At 38.8% G+C, this 27068-nt stretch overlaps 1 protein-coding gene across 3 annotated transcripts in view; it reads left to right on the top strand.

Annotated features, from left to right (window-relative positions):
- Window positions 1–10549, top strand: part of samd12 (sterile alpha motif domain containing 12) — a 52643-nt gene extending 42094 nt beyond the window's left edge. The window contains exon 5 of one of the 3 annotated variants that reach the window (XM_064345734.1): window positions 7634–10549. In XM_064345734.1, coding sequence (XP_064201804.1) covers window positions 7634–7656 — 23 coding nt within the window. In that variant the 3' untranslated portion in view covers window positions 7657–10549. Of the gene's footprint in view, window positions 1–3722; window positions 7585–7633 lie in introns of those variants that run through there. The other 2 variants (XM_064345713.1, XM_064345728.1) reach the window with 2 other exon arrangements.
- Window positions 10550–27068: the final 16519 nt, after the last annotated feature.

The raw sequence follows: 27068 nt of genomic DNA, 5'->3' as shown, positions 1-27068 counted from the left end.
ATCTTACCCAGAATGGGCCGTTGTTGATGCAGGCTTTTGTTCCGACCAAGCAGTAACATGCCTGATTCTACTGATCAACCAATAGAGTCTTTGCTAAGGACCTTGATTAGTAGAATCACATGTGTCCCCACATGTGTTGGAACACAAAGCCTGCACCCACACTGGCCCTTTCCTGATAAGATTGAGGGCCCCTGGTTTAAGACATGCACAATAAACAGAAAAAGTAACCTAATTAGCTCATAGCTACAGTATGTTTGTGCTGGTGTGGTAGTACCTGGAGCAGAGCCCAGGACTCCACAGGGTTTTGACTGGGTTCCAGTGGTTTTTCTTAATAAATTAATAAAACCTTGAAGGAAGATAGGTGAAGGGGGTGGGGTGATGAATTTAGACTGTTTATATATAATAAAAATAAACCTTATCAGAAGTATCTATATTTTATGAATACAGTTTTGTGTTCTTTTACTGTTGAAAGTTGAAAATATAAAAAAAAAAATTCCCCCAGTTCAGAATCAGGCCAGTGCTGATTAATAATAAACACCCAAAACAGCTCTGAAATTCTGAAAAACCACTAAAAATCTCTAGGGCTGAGCTCTGAAAAGTCAGTAAGTTGGTCTCAAAGCTCTGTTAAAAACAGCAGAATAGACAAAATTTGGGAACAAACCAAAACCTAGAGAGACTGAAATAAGAAAGAATAGAAGGTAAAGAACTAGAGACAGACTGCAGGGGTGTATTAATGACAGGATAAGTGAGGGAATTAATGTGTGGCATGAGAACCAAAAGACAGAGAATACACAGTGCTGTATTTAGAAATAATCATCTCTTATCCTAATGGTGCCTAAAGAATGGCACATAAGACTGGCTCTGCTTTACCTGTCTTCCTGACTATAGTGTATCATTTCATCCGGGGTTAGGAGCTCCACCCCCCACCTCACCAGTATAGACCACATACATTTCAAAAAGAAATTATAGCATGCATTCTCTTACCTGTGGTGTGGCATAGTGGTTATGGAACTTCAGACTGTTACCAGTGGGTGGTGGTGTTCTTCTAATGTTGTGTCGTTCTGTTGTAGTTTCAGCAAATCTTTTACCCTGATACTTTAATAGGACAAATTAATAGATACAAGGTCATCAAATCAAATCAAAATTGATTTATTTAGCACATTTCACAAATTGTCACAATATGCTTCACAGACAACCCTGGCCTAAGCCCCCACAGGAGCAAGCCTAAGGCAACAGTGGCAAGGAAAAACTCTCTGTAACAGATAGGAAGAAACCTCGGAAGGAACCAGGCTCATCGGGGGAACACATCCTCCTCTGGTCGGCTCAGGGTGTAGCTTTGTGACCAACATGGTCAGTCAGTCAGTGTTCACATTGATCAAATTAGTGGCAGCTAAGTGACAGTCCTGAGGTGGCAGCTCAGATGATGGGCGGGGCCGGGTGGCGATGGTGGGGAACGGCAGGCGGTGACGGAAGTGGACAGGGTGGAGGCGATGAAAGAGAGGCCGGACCGCTGCGGTGGGGGAGTCTAGACGACAACATTCTCAGGATTTGGGGCAAAAGCCCCACCGGAAGCATGGGGGACAAAATTGAAAGCAACAGGGAGTAAAGTAACAGGGGTATGATTTGGGGATTACAAAGTGGCCCCGCCAGGAGTAATCTATGGCTGCACAGCTACTAGGACAGGGATTGAGAATCCATGCAGGGAGACAACCATACCCACCTATCAAGAGCCAGCCCATGTAAAGCAGGGTCACAGCTGACTGACAGGTGACAGTAAGGAAAGGATGCACCCCACAATGCTCTATGGCTACAGGCTTCTCCCACTCTGTCTCAAGACTATAACTGATTATGAGCCTGAGCATAAAGTTGCGTTTTTAATCTAGATTTAAATGGAGACTGTGTCTGACTCCCTTATAAATTTTGTATGGGTGTTCCACAGTAGTGGGGCTCTATTGGGTAAACTACCACCCTTCTATTTTTTAGATACTCTTGGGACTACCAAGTAGCCTACGTCCTGAGAACGGAGTTAGAACGTCTTGTGGGCTTATAAAATCACCTGCTAAGGAAGGAAATCTGTATTTTTGTCTTATTCAGATGATTAGTTGTAGTGATGTTCATATGCATCGAAAGCTCCTCTGTTGATTTAAAAAATAATTTTTACGTTACAATAGTCACAGTTAGTTTTGTATTTGATGTGACCTCAGTGAACTCCCTAGAGAGAGAGTGTTATACCACTTGTGAATGTTCATGTTACTTGTCATTTTTGCATCATTATATGGAAGGCAAACATGGAAATGTCAAGTTTTATATATGCATGGGGCTGTTGTTTTAATGCATGGATGAGCCTCCGTGGTCAGCCCCACAGCTTGATGCACAAGTGGCTCTAGTGTCGCCCAGGGATAGGACGGTTGCAGTCTGGAGGGATGTGAGGTGCCCGTGTATTGTCTTTCTCAGGCACGTCTGTGCCAGCACAGTTTGCAAACTGCAACCTGATGAGAAGCAGCAGGTGACATGGCTTGCTTCAGAGAGAGTACATGCTCCCCAGTCAACAACAGGCTGTGATGAACATTGAACCGTGATCATTATTGGACATTCCAAATTGGAGAGAAAAAGGGGGGGAGGGTGGGGTTAAATCTTTGAGAAGTCCCCCGTAATGTTAAGCTTTTAAATAAATAGGTAGAAGGCCTATAGTATATCATTTTGAAATCCTCTCAACAAGTGCAGAGCCATTTTGTATTTGCTCATCCTCGAGTGTGCAGGTGGTACATGTTCCTGCAGCCTGCGTACTGTGGTGGAGCAGATGGAGTAAAGGCGTTCTCTTCAACCGCCAGTTAAATAAATTACCGCCAGTCTATTTTTGAGCCAATGTGCAAGCGTGGCAATCCTCAGTGCTCTGAGCGAGAATGTTCCAAATCACAGCAGGAAACCAGAGAAAATATCTCGCTTCTCCTCTTTCCCTCCTCATCCCTCTATCTGCCTCTTGTTTTTGGAAAACAAGTACGACTAGGCTTTTTGTATCTCTGCATCTGTCTGTGTGCTGTCAATCTCAGAATGAATTACTGAGAACAATGAGAAATTTAAGTATAGACACAATTTTTCTTATTTTTATCACAGTGTTTTTTCTGTTTTATTATATTTGACTAATCTACAGTGAATATTAACTTGCACATGTTCTGTTGGTTACCATACTGAAATGGGATTGATATTCAGTATGGTCATATGATATCTGGACCTTTGGCCATTTGAAGGCTTCTACTTTGATAAAGGAAGTTATATATTTTGGTTTGAATGTGCGCAGGCCCTTGAGAACTGTCATTTTCCGCTGCATATTTAGTGTCTTTGATCATTCTTTTGTCTGTGATTGTGTATAAAGATCCCCTGAGCCTGAGTGTAGTTAGTCGCTAATCATTAATCACTACTACAACAACCAGCATCGCAGGAACACTTCCTGAGGTTGTTCCAAATCTTGTTGGTAATTATCAGTGTCAGGTGGGAAGTCTTCCTCCAATTACACCACACTCCATTCACTGTGTGTATGCTCTGTGCTTTAATGAGAATGAATATAAGTGCTGCAGAGTTGCAAATGTAACTGTAAAAAACTTTACAGTGCTGTTTGATTTTCTTTAATTGTATACAGGTCTACAAAACAGATGTCTGTAATGTAGCTACCTTGTTCTTTGTTCCATGTGTACCTTTGTTAAAGTTTCTGTTTGTTCTGTTAGCTGTCGGTTCTCAGGGGCTTCAGATAAAGGAAGGAAGGGACTTAAAAGCAAACTAAACCCCCCATGGTGCCTCCTTCTGGCTGAAAAAGTGTTGAGAAAAACAAAAGTTTGACACCGTGGAGAAAGACTGCAATCAGTGAGATGGAGGAGATGGCAAGACCCCAATTGCTCACTTTCAAGATATTTACTGCCCTGATCCTCTTTTTGTCCCCCCTCCCCCACACACACACACACACAGCTCCAAATACAGAACTGGAATCGGTACAAATGATTGGAGTAAAAAACAATAAAATGGCACGGTCGTGTTAAATATACTTACTCTACATCTTAAGGTGTGTGAATGTGTTCTTTCTGTAGCACAAAACATTTGGTTGTTTATTCATCTAAACATAGGCAGGGAAAAGACAAACTAAACAATGAGACTGTTCATGGCGCCTTGTGTTAGAAACAATTTTTTTTTAAATCTCTGCATTAACTGTAGATGAAGCTGTTCTGATTTATTGTGATACCATTAAAGGGCAAAGTACAATATGCTTTTTTGTACTTGGTGGTGGTGACTCAGTGATGTCTAAAATGAGTGGTGATTATTTCTCTATAATTATTTTTAATTTCCTTTGCAAGGCCATGGCATAGCTTCAGGGGGATGACTCCTTTGTTTCGTGTTGGGGGGTTGCTACACCATTTTGGGCTTCGTTTTGAAACAACTGACCGGCTTGCTGTGCATGATGCCTTGCTTATTTGGTTGGAATTCAGTGCAGGTTTTAAGATGGTTTAAATAGGTCATATAGTATGAATGTCACAGAAGCTGAAAATGTGTGGGGATGTAGATAGCGACAGAATAGAAAGTTTCTTAACTCTACAGCGATAATCCATCAAACTAAAAGACGAGCTTGCAATCAAATCCATTATAAAGTCATCAACAATGCTTTCAGCAATCAGAAAACAAAACACAAGATGCCTAAACCAATTGACGAGACATTTAAGAAGCAATATAAGAGAAACATCAACCCTGTACCATTTAAAAATGCATACATAATTTAGCATGTATCTGTAACCCTGCATCAGACATTGAAAGCCAATTTTTTGGGACATGGCAAATATTTGTTGAATGAATGAATGAATGCCTCTAAAAGCAAGGGGCGCTGCTGTTGTGCCTATAAGCTGTTATCTCCACTTATTGTGCTTTTGCTTGATTAAATACCCAGTTGTGTAAAAGAATAATGTTTATCATTTCAGATTAGTCACAGCCAGATATGCAGCCAGATAGTGAAATCACATAGATCAGATCTCCATTATCATCATGAGTTCTCCAAAAAAATGATTATAATCTCAGCACTGACCTTCAACAAATGACTCCCTCATGAAGCACTAATCGCTGTATTATCGCTTATTATCTTGTGCATTTTTTTAAGTAAATTTTTACTTTGTGTATTTCCTTGGGATTTTCTTGTGCTGAACCTGCTATTTTTATCCATTTTTAGTGCTTGTGCTGAGTGAGTGTTACTGTAAGTGTTAGTTCTGTTTTTTTGAGGGTGCTGACGCATGGTACAGCATTATTTTAATGGTCTTACCAGTATACCATAAAAAGGTGCTTTTTATCACAGATCCTGACATGACTGGAATGCTCAACAGCCATTATGAAACTGGTAGATTTATTGATTACTTTGTTACCTCATCTACAGTACATGCAGAAACAGTTTTATATAGTAGCAGTAGTGATTTAAGTAAATGTCTCATAACAAAATTAATGAACAGTATATATAGAGTGATCTCCATAATGTTTGGGACAAAGACATTTTTTTGTTGGTTTTGCTCTGTTCTCCACAATTTTAGATTTGTAATGAAACGTTGACATGTGGTTGAAGTAAAGATTCTCAGCTTTTAAATTATGGGTATTTTTATGCATTTGGTTTTACCATGTAAAAATGGAACTCGGTTTGTGTGTGTGTGTGTGTGTGTGGGGGGGGGGGGGGGCACAAAAAAACTATGTTTTAAGTGAAATGTTTGCATTTGCCAAAAGCCTCAAAAGACAGGAAATGAAATTTATCGGCCCTCATGCTAACATCAGCCTGCTCTCCATCAAGGTGTATCAGCACAGATCTTTGACGACTCCTATGACCCTGAAAATGTCTAATGTACTTCAGACAACATTTACTTTCCACTGGGCAGATTGCTTAAGATTCAAACCTTCTCTCAAAGAGCCTTATTCATACTCTTAGGGTAAGCTCTGCACAGCATATTGTCAATTTTGGATATTAAAGCCAGAGGCAATATACTTACAAATTTTGCACTTTTATAAAGTGTGCTTCATTTCCATCATTCCCATGTGTCCTATTTGGGACCACATATATTGTATTTGCCTTCACTGGAACTAAGGGGCCTAGCCCAAACCAAACCCCATGAAAAACAGCCCCAGTGTACAGATATCTTTGGTTATATAGTATTCAAGTCTGACTGTGTTCAGTCAGCTGATTCTATCAATTAAATTTGGTTAATTGGTTGATCAAGCAACTAAGGGAGCAATTGCTTTTCCAGAAGGGTGATATGGGCAATTTGTGTTTTTTCATTCAATGAAATATTTTTTTTAAATGTGTTTTATTTACTCTTTCCCTTTTTTCCCCTAATATTATATTTTGTATAAAGATTTTAAACCGTTCAGTGTGACACATGCAATAATAGAGGAAATCAGGAAGGGGGCAAACACCTTTTCATGGCACTATAAATACATAGCTGCAGTGAAGGATACCTGGTAAATGGCATGTCTGTGTAGACTGGAATTCGCCGAAATAGCTGTAAAGATAAAAGTGCTTTTTGCTCATACCCTTCTCAACCTGAGCAATCTGTACCAGCGCCCAGAAGGGAGCATCTGAAACGAACCAAAGAGGGGACAACATTGTTCCTTTAAAAAAAGAGCTGGCTATACAGGGAATATTTCTCTCATACAACTCTAAAAGTCTCCACCCGTCGGCCCCAGTGATTTCAGAATGCATCTTTTTGTGCAGCTGAGAGCAGCACTCGAGGTTCAGGTTGAATTGAAATAGATTCAATAAAATACATTTAAAAACGTGTTAAAACTAAGTAGTCAACATCAAGCCTATTTAATTTCTTCAACATAAGCATATGTTGCTGCAGCTTTGAATAGATTGCATTGGTGTTTTTTTTTTCTTGCATAGCGGTTTATCATCAATTATTTGTCCCAAGATACCTGTATGTGTTATTGTATATTTCATTAAAAGGGAATGTGAAAGAGTCCTAATCACACCTTTATCACACTTTCAGCTAATAACAGCGGTAGAAGCCTCCCACTTGTGCTTTGTACCACTTTTCTCCCATGGAAAAAAATGTATTCAATTCCTTTTATATTGTGAATTTGCGCATTCTTTTGCCAAGTGCATTTGCATCCCTAAAACAGGCCTGCCATGTGGACATAAATGTGCAATTCCTCAGTGCTTTCATGTAAACAAATCTACAGTTCATAATCCGATTCTCTCAAATTAATTTTTGGAAACATCAAGAAGCCCTGGGTTAATTCAAGGAAAGCAGCTGGGAATCTCTGGCAGATGCAATTTAGATTTAATCTTATTTAACTGATCAACCAGGTTTTGCTTCTCTCTCTCTCTCTCTCTGTATGCGTGTGTGGCAAGTAGTCATGTACTGCATGTGCATTGTATGTTCATCTGTTTGCTTATATTCAGAATGTAGAAATTTTGTAACTAATCAGTACTATTATGTTGTATGAGGAAAATATACATTATCTTCCTCCTAACTACACTCTCTGTTCATTTCTCCTGCCTCTCCTCTCTCCTTTCCTCCCTTACTCCTCCCTCTCTCCTTTTTCTCCTCTCTCTCCACTCATCCTATACTCCTCTCTCCTTTCTTTCTATACTGCTCTCCTCTCTCCTGTGCTACAGGATCCCTGGAGAGTTCACCATAGGCTTGAAAGTTCAAGAAAAGGATCGGCCTCCATGTCTGTCTCTCTCCACCCAGCAGTAATCCCAGAATACTCCGACACCCCCTGCTTCCCTCATGCCCTTCCTACAGCCCCCCATCTGGAGGGCCCCACTGCGTGCATGCATGCACGCACGCAGACACACACACACACATGCACGCACACACTCAACTACGCACACGCGCACACACACACAAACACGCACACTCACACACATGCACACACACACGCACGCTTGCACACAACCACGCGCACACACGTACGCACAACAGAAGACAAAATAATCATCAATGTATGACTCCACAAATAAAGGGCAAAGATGACTATAGCAGCAACAAACACAATGAATTGAAAATAGTGTGTGCCTGTACACTGTTAACTCTTTTAAAGTAGCACATTTAATGTTTAGCAACCTGTTACTGTATATAAAATAGCCAAGTATGACTAATCAGCAGATGTTCAGATGAACAGGTCGAAAGCCAGTCACATATCAGGTAGATCTGCCTTTATTTTTTATTTTTCCTCTGACCAGTCTGCAACAAGGGATGTTTCAAATTGAAATCTAGTAGATACTGCATTTTGCACTTTGATGTTTTTTCTCATATTCTAATGTGCTTAATTAAGTGCATTTTAAATTCTGTGCTTTTGGTCTTTTTTGATAGTATTTATTTTTCTTCCTTTAACGTGCTGTGTGTGTGTACAATCTAAGAAAAGTTCACTGTGACTCGGACCAGATGTCTTAAACAATCTCAATCCGAAACTGAGAGTAGCATCCCCATCTGCTGTCTTGGTATCCTGTGTGGTCCAGGTCTTCTCTGGAAGAGCTCTAAGCAAAAATGAAAGGAAAAAAATGGGTGAAATCATCTTCCTTTTTCTCTTCGTTCTCTCACTACATCGGTCAGTGACAGTACTTGTAACCAACTGAATTGCACTGAATATTTTTTTTTTTTTGCTGTGGAGCGCAACGTCTTTTGATTGGATTCCACAAGTCAGTACCTGACAGTACATGGTAGCACCATCTGTTATGTGGTTCATTAAGCCTCACACTCCTTACTATATCGTAGATATCAAGCATCTTCCAGAAAACAATATGGAAAGGAATGCACTTCAGAAAGGTAATGGGAAATCAATTGACAGATACTTATGTCACCATGATTAAAATCATGCTTTGTTAGCATTACTTTTAAAACTTTGAATCCATAGTGCAAAAAATAACTTTTTTGTGTTGCCGGCAAGTTATTTATTTTTTGAAACGTTGGATAGCTACAAGCATAGAATTTGCTAAAGCGGTAACATTGTTATCACAATGTTATATTCTGACTGTGTCTTGGGTTGTCTAGCAATAATAAGGCAAAATAAGTTTAACAGCAGAAAAAAAACTATAGTAGTCAGTCTATTATATTTGTGACCCAGTCAAGGTGTTGGAAAACACCAATTGCTTGCTTTTTAGCTTTCAGTAAATTTGCTAATTTAGGTAGCTAGATATTTCTGGGTGAACATTAAATAACGTAAGGTGAGGGAAAGCTATCTACTGTATGTCATACAACTTAGCTGTCGTACAAGCTAGCTGAATTGTTAAATGGTGTCACTAGAGAACAGCCAAAGCAGTATACTAATGTTACCTAGCTACCTATATTACAGGTGTTTTTACTCTTTTTTCTGTTGTCTTCTGATTGTCCAGAGTTAGCTTGGAATAGGCAGCACAAATTGTTTAGCTCTGACAGACCGAAACAGCTCTGAGCTTAAGGCCAATGGTGAGTCAGTGATCATGACATCAGAATGCTACTATAAAAATGATTGAAAAGAGGTTAAATAGCAACATGTCAAAAATATATATATATATCAAAAATTCATGTTCAGACATGAATCCTAATAAATTTACTTTCTGTGTATCTTAAAAGTGTAAAAGTGTAGATGCTTTTAGAATATTTTAATTAACATTCAGACGTTTATGGGGTAATTTATTTTGCTTTTAGCCTTCAGCAAAGTAAAATAAAACAGTCTACACAATGCTTTTAGCCATCTCAATGTTATTTTTTCATTTGAAACAGATGGAATCCCATAAATACTTTAGCCACAGCCTTGTCATTCTCTTACACTTTAACCCAAGTGGAATAACCTGCACGCAAGTGGATTTTTATGGTTTCACACCCACAGCTTCACCTTATTTCTCCCTCACAATTATTTTAGATGTAGTTTATCAAAGGTTTGCCAGTGAAGAGGTTCTTGTTTACGCCATGTACTTAGTTAAGTACATAACTATGTAAGCCTGCTATGCCAGTGTTATTAAAATACAAAAGTAATTAATATATATGTTGAAGGATTTAATACAATAAATGATGTGTAACAATATTGTATTTACTTTGTAAGTACATATAAACGTAGACCACTATAATATAAAGTGTGATTGAAAGGACATAAGGTAAAGAGGGATAGAGAGGAGTAAAGCCACAAAGGCACATGCACACTTCACAGCTGACAGCAGATGCAAACTGTTGTTCTGGTCAGATTGTGCATTTTTATATCAGCTCGTGGGTTCATTTATTAATTAATCTATTTTAATTTGAAAGTTGTCCCAGGAAATGCAATTACAGACTTGTCAGTATGACTTGGTGTACCCCAGGCCCAAAATTAAAATGTACATTTTTTGCCAAGAGGGACCTGATAGCATGTTCTTTGTGAGGTTCTAATGTTTTCTTTGACATGGGCATGCACATCAACTCCTCTTCAGTCTGCACAAATCTTTTTATCCATGCCTTTGAAGGGTGCCTGTTCGTGAATACTGCTACTGCAAATCTGTGAATAACTGCAAATCTGTGAATAATCACAATCATATCGATGATGTAATGGTAATATAAATAAATCCTGTTAGAGCAAAGCTGTGTTTTGTGATTCATCCAATGTGCCTGATTCAGTTTTTAACATAATTGAAGAAATTTTAGTTGGGATTGAAGTTTAAGTAATTTTTCAATGCTATTTTGAAAAGTTGGTCCAAATATCCTTTCACCCTTGACTTCGCATATCTGGAATTTGATATGTGCCTTCGAAGTCGTGAAAATGGGAAATTTTGCTGAAGATGCAGAGAAGAGGGACTTCTTCGCCTCTAAAATGCATTGAAATATCACATTCTGTGACATAGGTGGGTCTTGTGCACTTCATCAGTGAGGACATCTAGGACTGCATACATTATCATATACCTCAGATATTTTCTATTGTGAATTCCTTGGTCATAATGCAGAGGATCAAATATTTAGTTACTCTTCCCTTCCCAGAGTCAAAAAATCCTTGATAGATTTATACCTGATGCTGTTCTTTTTTGATTATGGCAAAAATCAATTTATCAGTCATTGCCTTTGCAAGTTCCTCGGAGACTGACACACTTGAAATTCTCAGTTTCCTTTGTTTTTTTTATTTATTTATTATTTGAAATATGAAAAGAACAGGTGGTGGAGAACTTGAAAAAATGAAGGAAATATTTTGTTTTCAGTCCACCAGTGGATACACAGCTGTGTGGGTTGGCTTCTGTTGATAACTGGCTACTTATTCATTCTTAGTCTTTTGGTATACTGATGCTGGCCCATTAATAATACATACTACAACATATATCTTAGCAGAGCACCTCTATATTGCACTGTACTGAACCTGAGACAAGTATTTTCTAGACATCAGCATGATTGTTCCTATTGATTCAACAGGGAGCATCATGGTTTCTTATTTCATGGCTGAATTTCTGTTTCTTATTTTACAAGATCAATTTACATTTTGCATCTCTTTCTCGCTTTGAGTTAGCTACAGTGGTGTTCATAAGGAGAAATATATGTAAAGACTACCTTGGGACCAGTTTAAAAAAAATAAATTCGCTAGATTAATATTTGCTAATTCTAAACCATAATTATATGGGCACCCACACACATTGCACAAGAAAAAAAGGAACATGGGGAATTAGATATTTTATTTTTTATTTGCCTATAGGAAAGGGAACAGCATGGGGTTCTGCTGTGTGGCTTGAACTGGGTCTGTATCCTTCTAAGTGGAGGGTTGCAGTGTTGCGTAGCATGTGTAGAATGCGCTACAGTGTGAGTCTACACACATTTCCTGTCTTCCTGTCAGACACTCTGCCTTCAGACAGCACACTAACCTGTAAAACCCACAGTCGAAGCTCCAGTGGGCGGGGGTGGAGGTTAGGATCACGTCAGGTGTGAGGAGTAGTTATAGACGTGCAAGGCCGCCTTGTCATGGTATGAATGACTAAACACCTTACTGAAGTGTGGGAGTTGTTTACTTGTTATCTCTGGTACGTGGAAAGGAGGTTACCCTTTTTGTGAGTCAGTCCCTTGATTGTGATTATAACATAATTTAAGTATGGCCAGATTTTTATTAAATCTGGAGATGTTTACCAAAGGTCAATGAGGAAATTATTTTCTTTTATGGGTGTTGTGGATGTGTGCACTCTACTGATTGTAGCTATAGTTAATCAGGATGCAATTTCCTGTCTAACCTGCTCTGTATTTACATGAGGAAGAAAAGTTGTAAGAAGTTCAATAATTTTACGAGAACCACAAACCCATGTTACAGTGCAGTATAGTACTGAGACGTGTTGAGGAAATGGCGGTCTACATCTTAACCAAAATGAAAGCAGTTTCCCCTTCACTTCAAAAAGGCACAGCTTCTATCATATTTCCGGGAGTTTACTAGGTTCAGGAAATGTATTATCAGAGGCTTCTTACAAGTTTAAGTTTCAGTTTAAAGTGCATTTAACAACAAGGTCTCAACACTGTAAAAATCAACAAAGGGTAAAAATAAGAATAAATGAGGCAGACACAATGAAGTTAGAAATATGTAGACATTCAAAAAGTATCAAGTAGACAAATTGTTTACAAGGACAGACTAAAACGAGAACAGTAAATGAGTGTGAGCACACACACATAAAAATTAGAACAGGATGTCAAAAGTAAATCGGCAGGTTTTAGACTATAGTCTGCGGAGGAGGTAGATGTAGGAAGGAATGTATAAGGGAGTTTTCAGTCATGATTTAAAGAGTGACCGACTGCTTCATAAAGTGGGGTCTTGGTAAGAGAAGGACCTACCACCTTCAGTCTTTTTGAAAATGCTGGGAATAGTCAACAGGCTGCCCTTCGCTGGAGCGTAGTGCACAGGCTGGAATATACAGCTTGAGTCAGACTTTAAACTCAATCCAATGTGTTATTGGGAGCCAATTCAGTGATACGAGGATGGGAGCAATGTGCTCTGACCTGGTTCCAGTCAGGACTTCTGTCAAGTCAGTTTCGGATAAGCTGTATTTTATTGAGTGCAGTGTTAGAGCAGCTAGACAGCAGTACATTACAATAGTCTACCCAGGATGTGACAAATGCATGAATCAGTTTTTTTGGCATCCTGTATAGAGAGGAAATTTCTAGTTTCTGAAATGCTGCATAAATAACAGAAGACTATATTTTAAAATGTTCTTAATATGGGTATCCTGGGAGAGATCAGATTCAAGAGTCACTCCATGGTTTTAGACTAGGTTTTGAGGTCTAACTCTACAGCTGTTTATTTTTAAGGCTATATGGGAAAATTTGGATAAGATGTCTTTTTTTAATCAAATTTTTTTGTCATCCAATTTTTGATGTCAGTGACACAGGCCTCAACAAATAAGAAATCCTTAATTAAGTGAAATTAAAAATCCCAATTTTATTGTAAAAAAAAAAAAAAGGAATGCTTCTATACATTTCTATAAACAGTCTGCTGGCAATTCATTATTTACTGTTGCGCTATTTACGTCTACCATCCATTCTTGGGTAGCAAGTTGATTGGTTTTTGCTACTTGTAAAGATGCTATAAAGATATGGACTGATAGTAGGTGCCAACTTTTGAACCTTATGCATCCACTGGATATGAACTGGATATAAACTTGCGATATGACATCTGCCTTTGAACATGCAAACATGTCATACCTGTATTGCAACCATTTGTTAATCTTTCTAATGACCTTTCCAAATTGGTCAAATTGACCTCTGGACATGATTTGTGATTGTCACGCTGAACTACAGTTAGAAATGTTCTAATTGTTCCCACACATTTAGATTTTTTAAGTCTCTAAATGATTCTTAATCCCTTGAGGAAAATCACCTTCTGCCTCCTTCTGTCAGATTTCATATACAGTATCCTAATTCACTTAACATACTCATTTTTGAACATTTGCATCATGCAGGTGAAAGGGAGACAATGTTGTTTACCCGCCTTGGCCTTGTGATCCTTTTACCACAAATGAAACTGAATTTTACCAGGGCAAGTACCAGGACACTGGGAAGTTGGTATTCTCAGGATGGCAAATGGTATAAAAGGACACAAATTGTTATATATGTATGTTGTCCAATAGTTTTTCAGCATATGATGCAAAGAAAAATTAACAAAAGGTTATGTTATGTTATGCTATGCTACGCTATGCTATGTATACCATGTATACCATTCACTTCAGGATACACGTCTTTAAAGTTTCTTAGCTTTTTTACCAGGTATGTGTATTCAGAAACATTTTCTGTAATGTTAACAGTTGAAATTGTCATGTTTCGGTGTTCCTGTCTGCATTTTCCCTGTTGGGCCGCCAGATGGCAGCACTTCTGTTTTGTGTCCTGTTCCCCCCTGTTAATTGTATTATTGGTTGTCTCGTTATTCCATCATTGTTCCCACCTGTGTCTTGTTATCCCCTCCTTCTGGTTTGATTGTTTTTTGAGTTCACCTGTGTCTTGTTACCCCTTGTCTATTTAAGTTCTCTGTTCCCTTGACTCGGGTGCTGGTTCCTTGTGTTTGTTTCCTGACTTACATGTACCTGCCTGCTTGTGTTTGTTCCCGAATTCTGTTTGTTGCAAACCGTATGTACCTGCCTGTGTTTGTTTCCGATGTTTCAGACCCTTTGTACCTGCCTGTGTTTATTACCTGTTTGTGTTTGTTCCCAACTTTTGTTTGTTTCAGACCCAATATACCTGCCTGCGTTTTGTTCCTGACTTGCGTTTTGTTCCTGACTTGCGTTTTGTTCCTGACTTGCGTTTTGTTCCTGACTTGCGTTTTGTTCCTGACTTGCGTTTTGTTCCTGACTTGCGTTTTGTTCCTGACTTGCGTTTTGTTCCTGACTTGCGTTTTGTTCCTGACTTGCGTTTTGTTCCTGACTTGCGTTTTGTTCCTGACTTGCGTTTTGTTCCTGACTTGCGTTTTGTTCCTGACTTGCGTTTTGTTCCTGACTTGCGTTTTGTTCCTGACTTGCGTTTTGTTCCTGACTTGCGTTTTGTTCCTGACTTGCGTTTTGTTCCTGACTTGCGTTTTGTTCCTGACTTGCGTTTTGTTCCTGACTTGCGTTTTGTTCCTGACTTGCGTTTTGTTCCTGACTTGCGTTTTGTTCCTGACTTGCGTTTTGTTCCTGACTTGCGTTTTGTTCCTGACTTGTTGATTTGCCCTTGTGTTCTGCCCTGACCATGTTCTGCCCTGCCCGTGTTTGAGTTCCTCTTGTTTTCTGTTTTTAGATATTTTTTGAGTTCGTGTCTTTTCCCTTTGCGGCCTTGTCTGTTCCCTGCTTGTTGCCTGTCTATAGTAAAGTCTTTTAATTTTCCCTTTTTGAGTTTGTGTGTTTTTTTTTTTTTGTTTTTTTTTTTTTCTTCCCTCTGCGTTTGGGTCCCCCCTACCCGCGCCGTGACAGAAATGACTTGGGAACATATTCCTTATCCCCACAGGCCCATGAGTGGATTTTTCAGTTCAGCTTCCATGTTCACAGAACCAATGGGAGAAAAACTGAAAACTATCCCATCTCTGCCAGGGTAGTTTTCTTATAAATGGCTTTTCTACATTTGTTAGATCCATACTTCACTAAAGACTGACAGTATTATTAACCAATCACATAAGATGTGAACACAGGCCAAAGCCAACTGACCCATGTTTGTAACTTGGTTTATCTGAGATTACATTATGCAATATATTTGTATAGCAGATGTGCGCTGTCCAAAGGTAATTACTGAATATAGTGTACATGTTATCATTCCATACAGCTGTGTACATATACAAAATGGATTCAGCACCTCGCTGAAAGGCAAAACATAGGTGTGATACCAGTGATTAAAGATAAGAAATCTATTTGTAACCAGCAGTACCCAGCAACAACGACATGTCATTTACAATAAACTAAGATACTGGTATTTCTATAGGCAGTAGTACACACACATACTAGCACATTTACATTTTGGTTCCGAAACATTGTAACCACCAGGATTATAAATTTCAACCAAATGATGTTTGTGTGTTGACATATATTTTAAACTTTAATTTAATTCTTAATTTCAATTAAAAGGGGGACCATTATAAATTAGACCATTATAAAGGGGGCGGTCTTTGCTCATCACAGATTTGTTTCATTAAATACAGTGATGAAAGTCTCAACCGTTTATAATTTCTATTAATGAATACATTTAACCTTAAATGAAATCATTTTTGTCTTAATATTAGTTTACTGAACCTCATGAGCACAAAAAGTTACTTTTTATTGAACACACTGATCAAACATTTCAATGTTTGTTCAGTGTTTAACCAATGTTTTTTTTTTTTTCATGGAAAAATGACAAAAACTTAATTTCTTTATTGAACATATCATATATATTTTGTTGGAAACCATATGTGAACCTTTTTATTCAATAACAGATAGTACCCCCTTTTGCAGAAATGACTTCATGCAAACATTTTTTTAAACTGTTGATAACTCCTGCACATCAGCTTAGAAATATTTTAGTCAATTCCTTCTTTACAGAACTGATTCCAACTCATTGATATGTACGGGCTATCTTGTATGAACTGCTCAGTTAAGGTCTTTCCACAACATTTCAGTTGTTTCTTGTTTCAGCCATTCTGTTGTAGATTTACTTCCCTGACACAGGCATAGGTTTACCAGGGTGGTCCACGGCCACCTAAACCGTATTCTGGCCCACCCTTTATCTTGGCTGAACCACCTCATCCAATTGTAAATGCCCACTTAAGTAGTTCTGGCCCACCTAGTTCTATACACCCCCTACAGTATAAATATTTCTGGATATGCTGGTAATTTACTTATATGTTTACGATTGGTGCACAACCCACTTTCCCTTCATTTTCAGCTCATGGACAGATACCCTGACATTCTCGTGTAGAACTTAGTACAGTCTTGAATTCATGGTTCTCTCAAAGTCAGAAAGTCATCCAGGTCCATATGGCAACAAAAGTAGCCCTAAACCATGTCTCTGCTGCCATGCATTTTGGATGAGCTTCTCTTGGAGTGTTTTTCCTTGGATGACCCCTCCCCTGTAATGCTGTTGAATCTCCTCCAATTGTACACTATTTGTCTGACCTTTTATTTGTGGACCTCTTTATTTTTGTAGCCATTTTCAGACTAATGTGCACAGGGCTGTGCACAGACATTTTGGGGGGCAGGGGCTCAATTGAAAAAAAAAAGGGCAACCTCCACCCCCCATGCACCATCCCCACTATTTTCATCCTGATATTGCCACACGACACCACGTTCATAATCGCACACTATGTTCATAATATGGGCCCTGTTTTGGGTCTTCTGAAACATATTTCCTTAATAAACGTATAAACTTATCCAGACATGTTAATGCTCTACAGATAATATCCCCCACAACACTACAACAGCATCTCACACAGACATCACATACAGTTTAGTCTTCAATGTTTTTTACCTTTATTCCAGGAACAGGGATAACTAAACACAAAACACTGTCACAAAGCACATGCAATATTATAAACACATTTCCTTAATCTCTCTTTTCTTGGCATTGCACTGCAACCAGCAGATGAGCAAAATTAATTACTTGCATGTTCACCATTAACCGGACCAAAACTGCGGCATAGTACAAAATTAACTGACATGCATAGTGACCTGGAAGCAGTTTTACCTATTTGGCTCACTATGAATACAACTTATATTAAAAAGTAGACCAATGTTCTTTTTTGTCTTTGTTTATATTTTATAAACTTCTGTTTTTTCCAAATGAAAGCAATTTAATGAAAGTGCACTGTTCTGACCCGGAGCACAAAAAGATTAGACAAAAATTGAATGGTGACGGAGACGTTGCATTGCAGGCCACCTACTAATCGTTAGAGAACTGATTCAAACATTTAGCCATTACTTTGTGCAGTCAAAATTAATTTTATAATATTTTAAGGCAAAAAACTACAGGTGTAACTTTAAATAAGATTAGATAAGCTGTGCCACTCTGAAATGCCTGATTTGAGGATTTCATAACTTCCATCTATTTTCATGTCTTGTGTAATTTTGCTATTCTGAGTATATTTGCAAAATACAGTACAGTTACAGCAGCATGATTTAGTAACACGTTTTGTGCATCACAAGAGAGGATAAACCACACAGCATGACCACAAACATGCTAATACGGCACACGTTCACTCACACAGACACACACACACACTAAACAGACTAATTTGTTACGTGTTACGTCTATAAATATAAATCTCCAATTTCCCAGTGTATTTTGCCTTTCATTTAGGTGTATTTGCCCATAATACTGGTGATTCCAAATCCTATTGCCCTTTTTAAGTTCTGAGTAATCAATAACATGCAAAAGCAGGCTACTGCATTTTCTTTATTGTTGCATTTTTAAAATTAGCAGCGTGCCACTACCCCCCATTTGAAACAACCGGCTAAACAAACGGACTAGCCTACTGTCCGTGGCATTACTAAAGAAAAGGGGACACTTACAACATTACTAATCTTAGCAACATGCTTCAAACATAGCCTATTTGTAAGTTGTCTTGCTTGACAAAGGGGCTGTTATTAATTATCGTTAACCATAATTAGCTAGACTTGCTTGCTTGTGGGCTAGTAGCCTATAGGATAACTTGAGGACGGAGTGTGGCACAGTGGGTAAGGAACTGCGCTTGTAACCGAAAGATCGCAGGTTCGATTCCCGGGTAAGGACACTGTCGTTGTACCCTTGAGCAAGGTACTTAACCGAAATTGCTTCAGTATATATCCAGCTGTATAAATGGATACAATGTAAAGTGCTATGTAAAAGTTGTGAAGTCGCTCTGATCAAGAGCGTCTGCTAAAGCCTGTAATGTAATGTAACTTACCTAGTCTAAATTGCAAATCCGATATAACCGGTTATTCTATTTTGGAGCATCGTAATGTTGTTTCAACTGTGATGTTTATGACAGTGTAAAAGAGTACACAGAGGACATTCACAGTATTGTTACCTGTTATCTACGGAGTACAGATGTGCATCATAACAAGTGGGCAACGTGTTGATCAAGAAAATAGCAGCCGTATCAGCTGAGGTCGCGATTGCATGACGCTAAACCGCGGACGTGGCATAATATATATATATATTTGTGGCGGCTCGGGTTGGTTTCACGTCACCAATTCGATAACTAAACACGCCACGAAACACAATGGAGTGCAATGGGGATTATTAGAAAATTACAAGGGGAAGGGAAATCAGAACAATCAAATCCACAATCCGTTCTCGTTGTCCTTCCGTATTCCCGGGTAATCCAAAACCAGGTCTCAGCAACAGTTCGGTACACAGCGGGGTTTGTCAAACAGTCCGGGTCACAACAGGTAATCACACAGATATTTTCGCTTTCTCTCACTCTCCGCAACACGCGTTTCCCTCACGGTACTTTGCACTATTTGTGCAACCCACTCCCCCTTTTATCCCCCCCATGCACTTAATGGCTTAATGAAGCCCAGGCTTGCATCGTTGGGGCAGGAAGTCCATATAAGGCTCGGGGGTGGAGCCAGCGGGCTGCAACATTTCTGCCTCAATTACCACTCCCTCACCTCTCCCTGCCGTCTGCCACAATATATATATATATATATATATATATATATATATATATGTATTCTTTTATATATATATATTCTTTATTCAATTCTTTTTCAGAGTTTTCTGAAAAACTCTGAAAAAGAATCAGGGCATAATGAACTTAAACAAGACTGTGCCATGGGGCATTCCTGAACACCAAGAATGTGAAGTTTGGACTTTGAGTTCTTGTGAAGAATGTTCTTTGGGAACATTCTTTGGGAGGCATTCCTTCCAGGAACACAAGGACAGAAGAATGCTGGCCTATGTATTTGAGGTGCAATACATGCTTGTGTCTTGGGGTTACATTACCTTTGCAAAACAGGCAGCAGCCTTTCCTGGCTGTGCACCCATACCTGGTTTGGGTCTTTATGGGTGTTACAAAAACTACTGGAAAGCCTTCCCAGAAGAATGGAGGCGGTTACGGCAGCAAACAGGGGTCCAACTCCATTAATGCCCATGGTTTTTGAATGAGACTTTCAGGTGTGCTCATACTTTTGGAAATGCAGTGTACATTTGCTGACAGAAGTTGGATGCTTATTTGTTCAAAGAAAATAATATTGTTTAAGAAAAAGAAAATATTTAATCAGGATCACTTTAACTTTTATTATAATATTGATTAACATTTTCTCAATTTTCAAAATCTAAAGTCATAAGACAAATCCATGCTTAAATATAGAAAATCCTAAACGGTTCACAAAATTTCTCTCACTACCGTATTTTATGAGTAGATGATAACGCATGTGCATATGCATATTCAATAAGTAATATAATTATCTTCATGTTCTGAATCACCCATGGAATGATATACCATAAAAATGTTCAAGTAAAGCTAAAAAAAGTGTTTCTGAATACGGAGGATGAGTGTTATGAGAGCTTTTTTGTTTGTGTCCCTTATCTTAGAGCTGGGACAGTGACAAATGAGATTACTTGTGAATACAGATTCTGATATTTCCATGAGTGTTAACTTATCACACTCTGTATAAGCTGCACTGATGAGAAATACAGCATGGACCTGACACTGATCCGAACAGATGCACAGGCGTGCGTGTGTGCATGTGTGTGTGTGCTTATGCAGATGTTTTCCAGAGACAAATCATAAAAATTCATGAGACCTTCATTGAAAATTTTGATTTGTATGTACATGTGACAGTTTAACATTTAGTCCTGGCCTCTGGCTTTGCTCTTTTGAGTACTGCTCCATCAAGGACAACAGCCATGGCAGGGTATGAGGAGAATATTGCAAAGCAAAGCAAAGCTTCGCATTGCATCAATGAATCTTTCTGCTGACTGCATTAGACTGTCCTAGGTACCATAGGTAAGAATAGTTTTGCTTCAGATGAATTTCCGCAGCATTTAGCTGGAAGAAATGACACTGTTTCCAGACAACTCTGAAAAATCTCTATCTGAACCAGTTCCACTCCATTTAGCATAGCCTTGGGTGTCAGATGACTTTGTATGATATTCCTGCCAATGTATTTTGATGTTTTTAGCTATCTAGCTATTGTTTCTGATGGATGTGTTTATTAGTCACTGTATATTGATATAGATAGCTCATCAAAATAACTGTTTTTTTTTTTTTTGCTAAAAGGTTTTTCTTAATGCGATGTCAGAATCATCATTGCCACTCCCTGAGGTGGTCTGGATCAGCATGGGTCAGTACAATATGGGTCTCTTACCCATGCTAGATCATGAATATCACCACAGCTGGACACTGGTATTCTAGAAATTCTTCTCACATTCCTTTCATCTACCTCCCATTCTGAATCAAATGCATCTGATTTTACTGAAACGGTTCTATTCTATTTCAGGAACTGGGATACATTGTGAATGTTCTGCAGTACTCATCCATTTAATCTCCTTTGTCTGGTAACTGAATTTCCTGTAGAATACAAGTAATGCACAGTCTTTGTCTTTTGTTTTGTCTTCTAGATAGCTACATACCACAGATAATATTGTACCCGGATATTGTGCTGTGAGTTGATCTGGGTGAGAGAATCTGATAAAAACTGATGTCTAACAGTAAGATATTTGATGCAGATGTTGGCTCAGGAAAGGCTCTATGTGCTACTCACATATTCACATGAAGGTAGGGCTGCTTGTCCTTTTCTGTAAGCTTAAGGATAATCTGTGTCAAAGTGTGGAGCCACGTGGGTGTGCTTAAGTGATGAGTACTCTTGATAGAAGGACATTGGCCATTTCAACTGATTGCAGTGAATTGCAACATTATGGCAAGCAGGAAACAGAAAATAACTGGTTACTGCAACCAATTATATATGTTAGTGAATATTTCCAGACAGCAAGTATATCATACATACCGTTAATGATAATATTTCTGTTTTAAAGTTTACTATTTTAAGGAGCTCCAGGGACATTATCCGGCTGCTGACTGTGTATCAAAAGATAAGAGGTTAAAAGTATAGAAGAGGGAGCAATTCACAGCACAATGCAAAGCAATTAAAGCAATATTCTGCCACAGCTGCTGACACATCATTTTCAGTGTAACTGTTGTCATAGTATATAATCTACATTATGTGCTTACCCATATTGTTTAGCAGTTGTACTTAGGAAAAAAAACAGCCCCAGCCTTCTTAAAACCATGTGCTCAGCTGATATTTGGAGTTCCTGCACTCATCCGGCACCGATATGAATCGATGGACCAGGAAGGCAAAGAACACAAAATGCATTAGCATAGGACTGATATGGGGGGCTAATAGATGCTCTGAGGCCTCCTTCCATTCTTCTTCTTTAGCTGATTAATGGGGCTGATTTCTGGATCTTTACACTACTTATAAAGCATTCTATCTTATCCAGGCTCACATAGATGCTGCTGCTAATTGCTACCTGAAATGGAGTCCCACATCTCATTAAATGTGCAATGTATTGATTGATATATTGATTGAAATGTATACTGTTCTGAAATATTCCATTTGTCTTTTTCAGATTACCCATTCCATACAGTACTATACAAAAGGCTGGTCCTTTGTCTCTGTTCATATTAATTTAGAAGCCGGTTTTGTAATCAATGTTCACAGATTGGTTCTTAAATAAAACATAGCAATATTGTAATAAATCACTGACACTAAAAACAAATGATCAGATCATATCGTGTCTTCCATCAAGTCTCTGATGATTTTCTGTGTGCATTTATATTCTGAGACTCTAAATGCTATACAAATGTCCACATTGCTTTCATGTCTGTTGATCTGAACAACAGTCAGTGTCAGGACGTCTGCCTGAGTTTCCATTGTGTTTTCCTTTGATTCCTTGAGTTCCTGGTTCCCACCCGCGCTCCGCCCCCCATTCCTGCCTGTCTGCCTCAGCCAAATTATTCAATCAAGCCTCTGTCGCTGTCTCCACCTGCAACTCATCATTTGATCATTTCTCTAGCTATATATTCTGTTAGCTCAGTTAGTCTGTGCCAGATCGTGCCTTTGTGTGACTCTGGTCAAGCCGTTTCCTATGTCTAGTAGTACTTTCTGGTTTTCGACTTTTGCCCGCTTTTGCCGTTTACGAATTTAGCCTGACTCCTCTGATTACTATTGCTTCCGTTTTCGAATTCTTGCCTGTTTTTCTGTTTTTATCTCTGTACCCGTTTTGTGCCTTTGCCTGTCTGGAGTTTTTTGACTGTTTTTGGATTTTTGACCTTCGCCTGGATTGTGGTTTACGAGACTGTTTGCTGATTCTGTTGCTTTGTTGTTTGATAATAAACCGCCAAGTTTTTCCCTGATTTTTCGTCTGCCTTTGAGTCCTACCCCAGATCCTGACAGTCAGGAGCAATCTTCAAGTGTTTACTTTATTTAATTCGTTTTCTTACATTTCAGGTTCCTGATACTCATTTCATTTGGATTCTGTGCCAGGCACACAATATTTTCTTCAGCAGTTCTCTTCAGGGCTTCTGGTTACCAGCATGAACCCTTCTTAGCAAGAGCCCACTTGTTATGCAGGCATAATGATTTGCCCAGCAGTAGGTTAGTGTGTAAGACACAGAGCCAAATAATGCACTGAACAGATGGCTCTCATTTTAGTGTCCAAATCACACACCAAAGAGAAGCAACCTTGAAGGAGCCAAGTGGGGCAAATTTAGATTCAGAATTAAAGTACTTTACTGTTAGAATGTACTATTTACTTAATTTATATTTTCTGTGGAAGAATAAATGAGAATGGAAAATAGTCTTCAGCTCATTTTCAATGTAGAATTATACAACCCTATACAAACAACAAATAGCATTACAAATTTGTTTGTATACTCAAATGATTTTTATCTCTAAGACTTCTATTGTAGACACAGGACATACGGGTATGGTCTCATATGGATGAAATCCATTGCCTTGAACACCTAATTTCCCTCTTGCACAGCTTTCTTTGATGCAGACCTTGCAATTGTGACATTAAACAGGAACTATATTTTTATGATCTAGACAACTGCCTACACGCTGTCAAAGTGTTGTGGAAAAATATCCCTGGACAAGTCACAATATAAAGTGGTTTGCTTGATTTCATGCACACATTATAAGTAAGCCTGGAAGGTCCATTAGTCAGGTAATGGATTCACAGGATTCAATGGAATAGATCAAAGAGTTTTCAAAACATCGGAGTGAAGTTGCAGAAAGGCATAAATGAAGAGAAGGGGATTAAAAATGGCAGTGGCTGACTATCCCGATTTCAGTCACTATGAGTATGGACAAGAGGATGAGTCAACAATACCCACGTCTCTCCACAAAGCTGCTGTCTATGTAGGTAGCAAGAAGGCAGCCATTACTGAAAAAAATACCCGAATTGAGTGCAACAAAGCATTTAAGAGTACTGAAACAAAAAAGTGGGCCTTGTGGTGAGCAGAAAGAATATTACAATTTCTGGTTTGTTAAATCCCAAAAACCTAACATGTCAGGCATGGTAGTGGCAGCATCATATGGGGATGCCTCCCAGCAGCAGGGAGTGGTAAGCTTGTCAGGACTGGGCGCAAATGGATGGAGCAAGCCAAAAAATGGATGTGATTGGTTGGTGTGTTGATGTGTGTTTGAAATAGGTATTGACCAATGGGGAGAATTAAAAATAGGTATTGGAGGCAGAAAAATTAAAAAGATAAAGAAGATGCAGAAGCATCAGAAGAGGAACATAAGGAATACACACAAAATAACCAAAATCTGGCACCCAGCAGTTACATCTTGGTGGGGTATGCCCCATACCTATACATCACAGAGAGTTTGGAACTTTTCATGGCTTCCAAAAAAATAAGAGAAACAAATTAACAGAATCTGTAGGACTTTAAATAACGCTGTATATGATGTCCAATTAAAAATCTGTGGTAAGACCTAAAACATTGTTTGCAAAGGCTGGAAGAGAAGAGGCAGAAGATAACAGGTAGGACAGTCAGAGAAGGACAAGAGTGAATAGGAAGGAGAGGAGAAATTAGATCACTATTGTTCATAAGTGGGCTAACACTATGGGGCAAAATTGATAGTGGCACCTATCCCATTGAATTATTGACTTGTTGGCACTTAATTAATCCAGTGTCTGAGCTGTATGTTGTTCTAAGGTACAAATAATAGCACTCTTCTGCTGGGGATAAACATAAAAAGAAGAGGATACTGTAACATTCAGATCTTTTAGACCTCCCCCCAACATTTAATGCACCCAGCAGTATCACACAAGGCCAAAAATGGAGGATTTATGTAGGAGTAGGGGAAAAAAACATTGAGGCATAGTGCAATCTATCCATATTTGTTTCTGCTGTTTGAGAATTTGGTCATTTACAGTGCAAACAGATTTGTTTTAATCCTTCACAGCTGTTTCTTTTAGCCACAAATGAGAGGAAGACAGTCATAAACAAACTCCTTTCCTGTAGTGTCCCTTTAAAAGCGCTCTGTGGATGTAATTTGATTAAGATGCATGCTGTGCTTGGCTCTGGAAAATCTATTTGCTGCAACAACAGTGGTGGAGGTTTGTGTGATCTGCAGAAGCACGGCTGACTGCTGGGAGGAAACCAGGAGAATGCATCACCAGCAGTGTACAGTCCAGTTCATGGAGGCACCCTTGCCCCCTTTAAACCACAGAAATGCCATTTTCCCAATGTATGTAGGGCTAGGGCCAAGCAGGCCAAGTATGGCTAATTTTCCCTGTACATCTGGAATGATACTGACTCATTATACCCTTTTTTCCACAGTATGGGTGGAGGGAGGCTGGGTCATTATAACCTTTAAACACTATAGTTGGGAAGAGGCCAACATTATCCCCATTTTTCACTGCTGACTTTCTAAATGAATGTCAGGTGGTGCTAATATAATTAACAGAAATACATGACATCCATTTACCAAGCCAATAAAAAAAAAATACCAGTGCCCTCCTCACAACCTATCTGGGACTAGCCCATTTAAGTAAATTAAGGGCTATGTCAGGGATTGCACCAGCATAACCCAAAGCTATTGGAAAGAAAAATGTTCTAGCGAAATATAACAATGTGCCTCTCTCCTTCAAATTCATATTGTGTTACACCCCAAGAAACTGCAGTGGAAACCCCAAAGACTGTCAGCCAAGCTTACCCATGTTTCACCCATACCTATGAAAACAGGTCAGTCTTTAAATTCTCAGGAATAACAATAGCTGCAGCCTCATTTAATCTATGTTTGAAAGGGCTAGAACTGTACAGCCAAACAGCTCAATGCTTGTTGAGGAAAATAGTATGCCAAGAAAGAGGCCAACTGGGACCAGGGCATTCTGCTTTGGTGCTGGACAGGTGGAGTTCCAGGATTCAGAGACATTGGAAAGTCTGTTGAGTCCTCCAAGTCCTTGGAACCACGGCAAGGTTGAGTGCTGCCATAGTTGTATGCACATTGCATTTTAGTGTTTAAAGTTTCTTTTCTGTGTGAAGTGTGTACAAGAGGGTGCTTCATGGTGTAATGTCTCAATCACTCAGAAGTCTTGATTGTCACATCATACTAGAAATCAAACATGCCTTTTGAAGGACAGCATTGCAGAGCCAGCATTTTTTCTGAATGCTCAAAAAGTTCTGTGTATTCACATATTCTTTTTACAGACAATGCATCACATCAGTTTAACTTGGAGGCAATAACATAACTCTTCTTTGTCACTGGACATTAACATTCTGACTGTGAAGGCAAAATGGCTTCAATAAAAGTTTGAAGAGTAGACCACATAAAAGGAGTGGAGTTAGCTAGATGAAGCAAGGTGCATTTGTATCTTTTAAATACTGTACAGCATGGTTGACAATATGAACTTTTACATTTTACAACAACAAATAAAATATAGGCGATTTTGTATGGTTGCTCCTAAGTTCAAATGGTACCGCATAACATTTATTTTTATTATTTTCATAAGCCAAATTGGCTTATGCTTATACAGTCTATATTGCAGGAAGTTTATGCAGTTACATATAGACAACTGACCATCAGTCTAAATATTATTGTCAGATTTTTCTCTGTAATGGCAATTTCATCTTGTTTCCCTCCATTACGATCACCCACATCAACTCTGAATCTGTGTGCCATATGTTTTGCTGGTTCCTTGAGGGGCAGAAAA

The sequence above is a fragment of the Anguilla rostrata genome, chromosome 1 (genome assembly GCF_018555375.3).
Source record: "Anguilla rostrata isolate EN2019 chromosome 1, ASM1855537v3, whole genome shotgun sequence".
In the NCBI taxonomy this organism is placed as follows: domain Eukaryota; kingdom Metazoa; phylum Chordata; class Actinopteri; order Anguilliformes; family Anguillidae; genus Anguilla; species Anguilla rostrata.
Note: the sequence above shows the minus strand (reverse complement) of the source record. Positions and strands in the feature narration are given on the sequence as shown.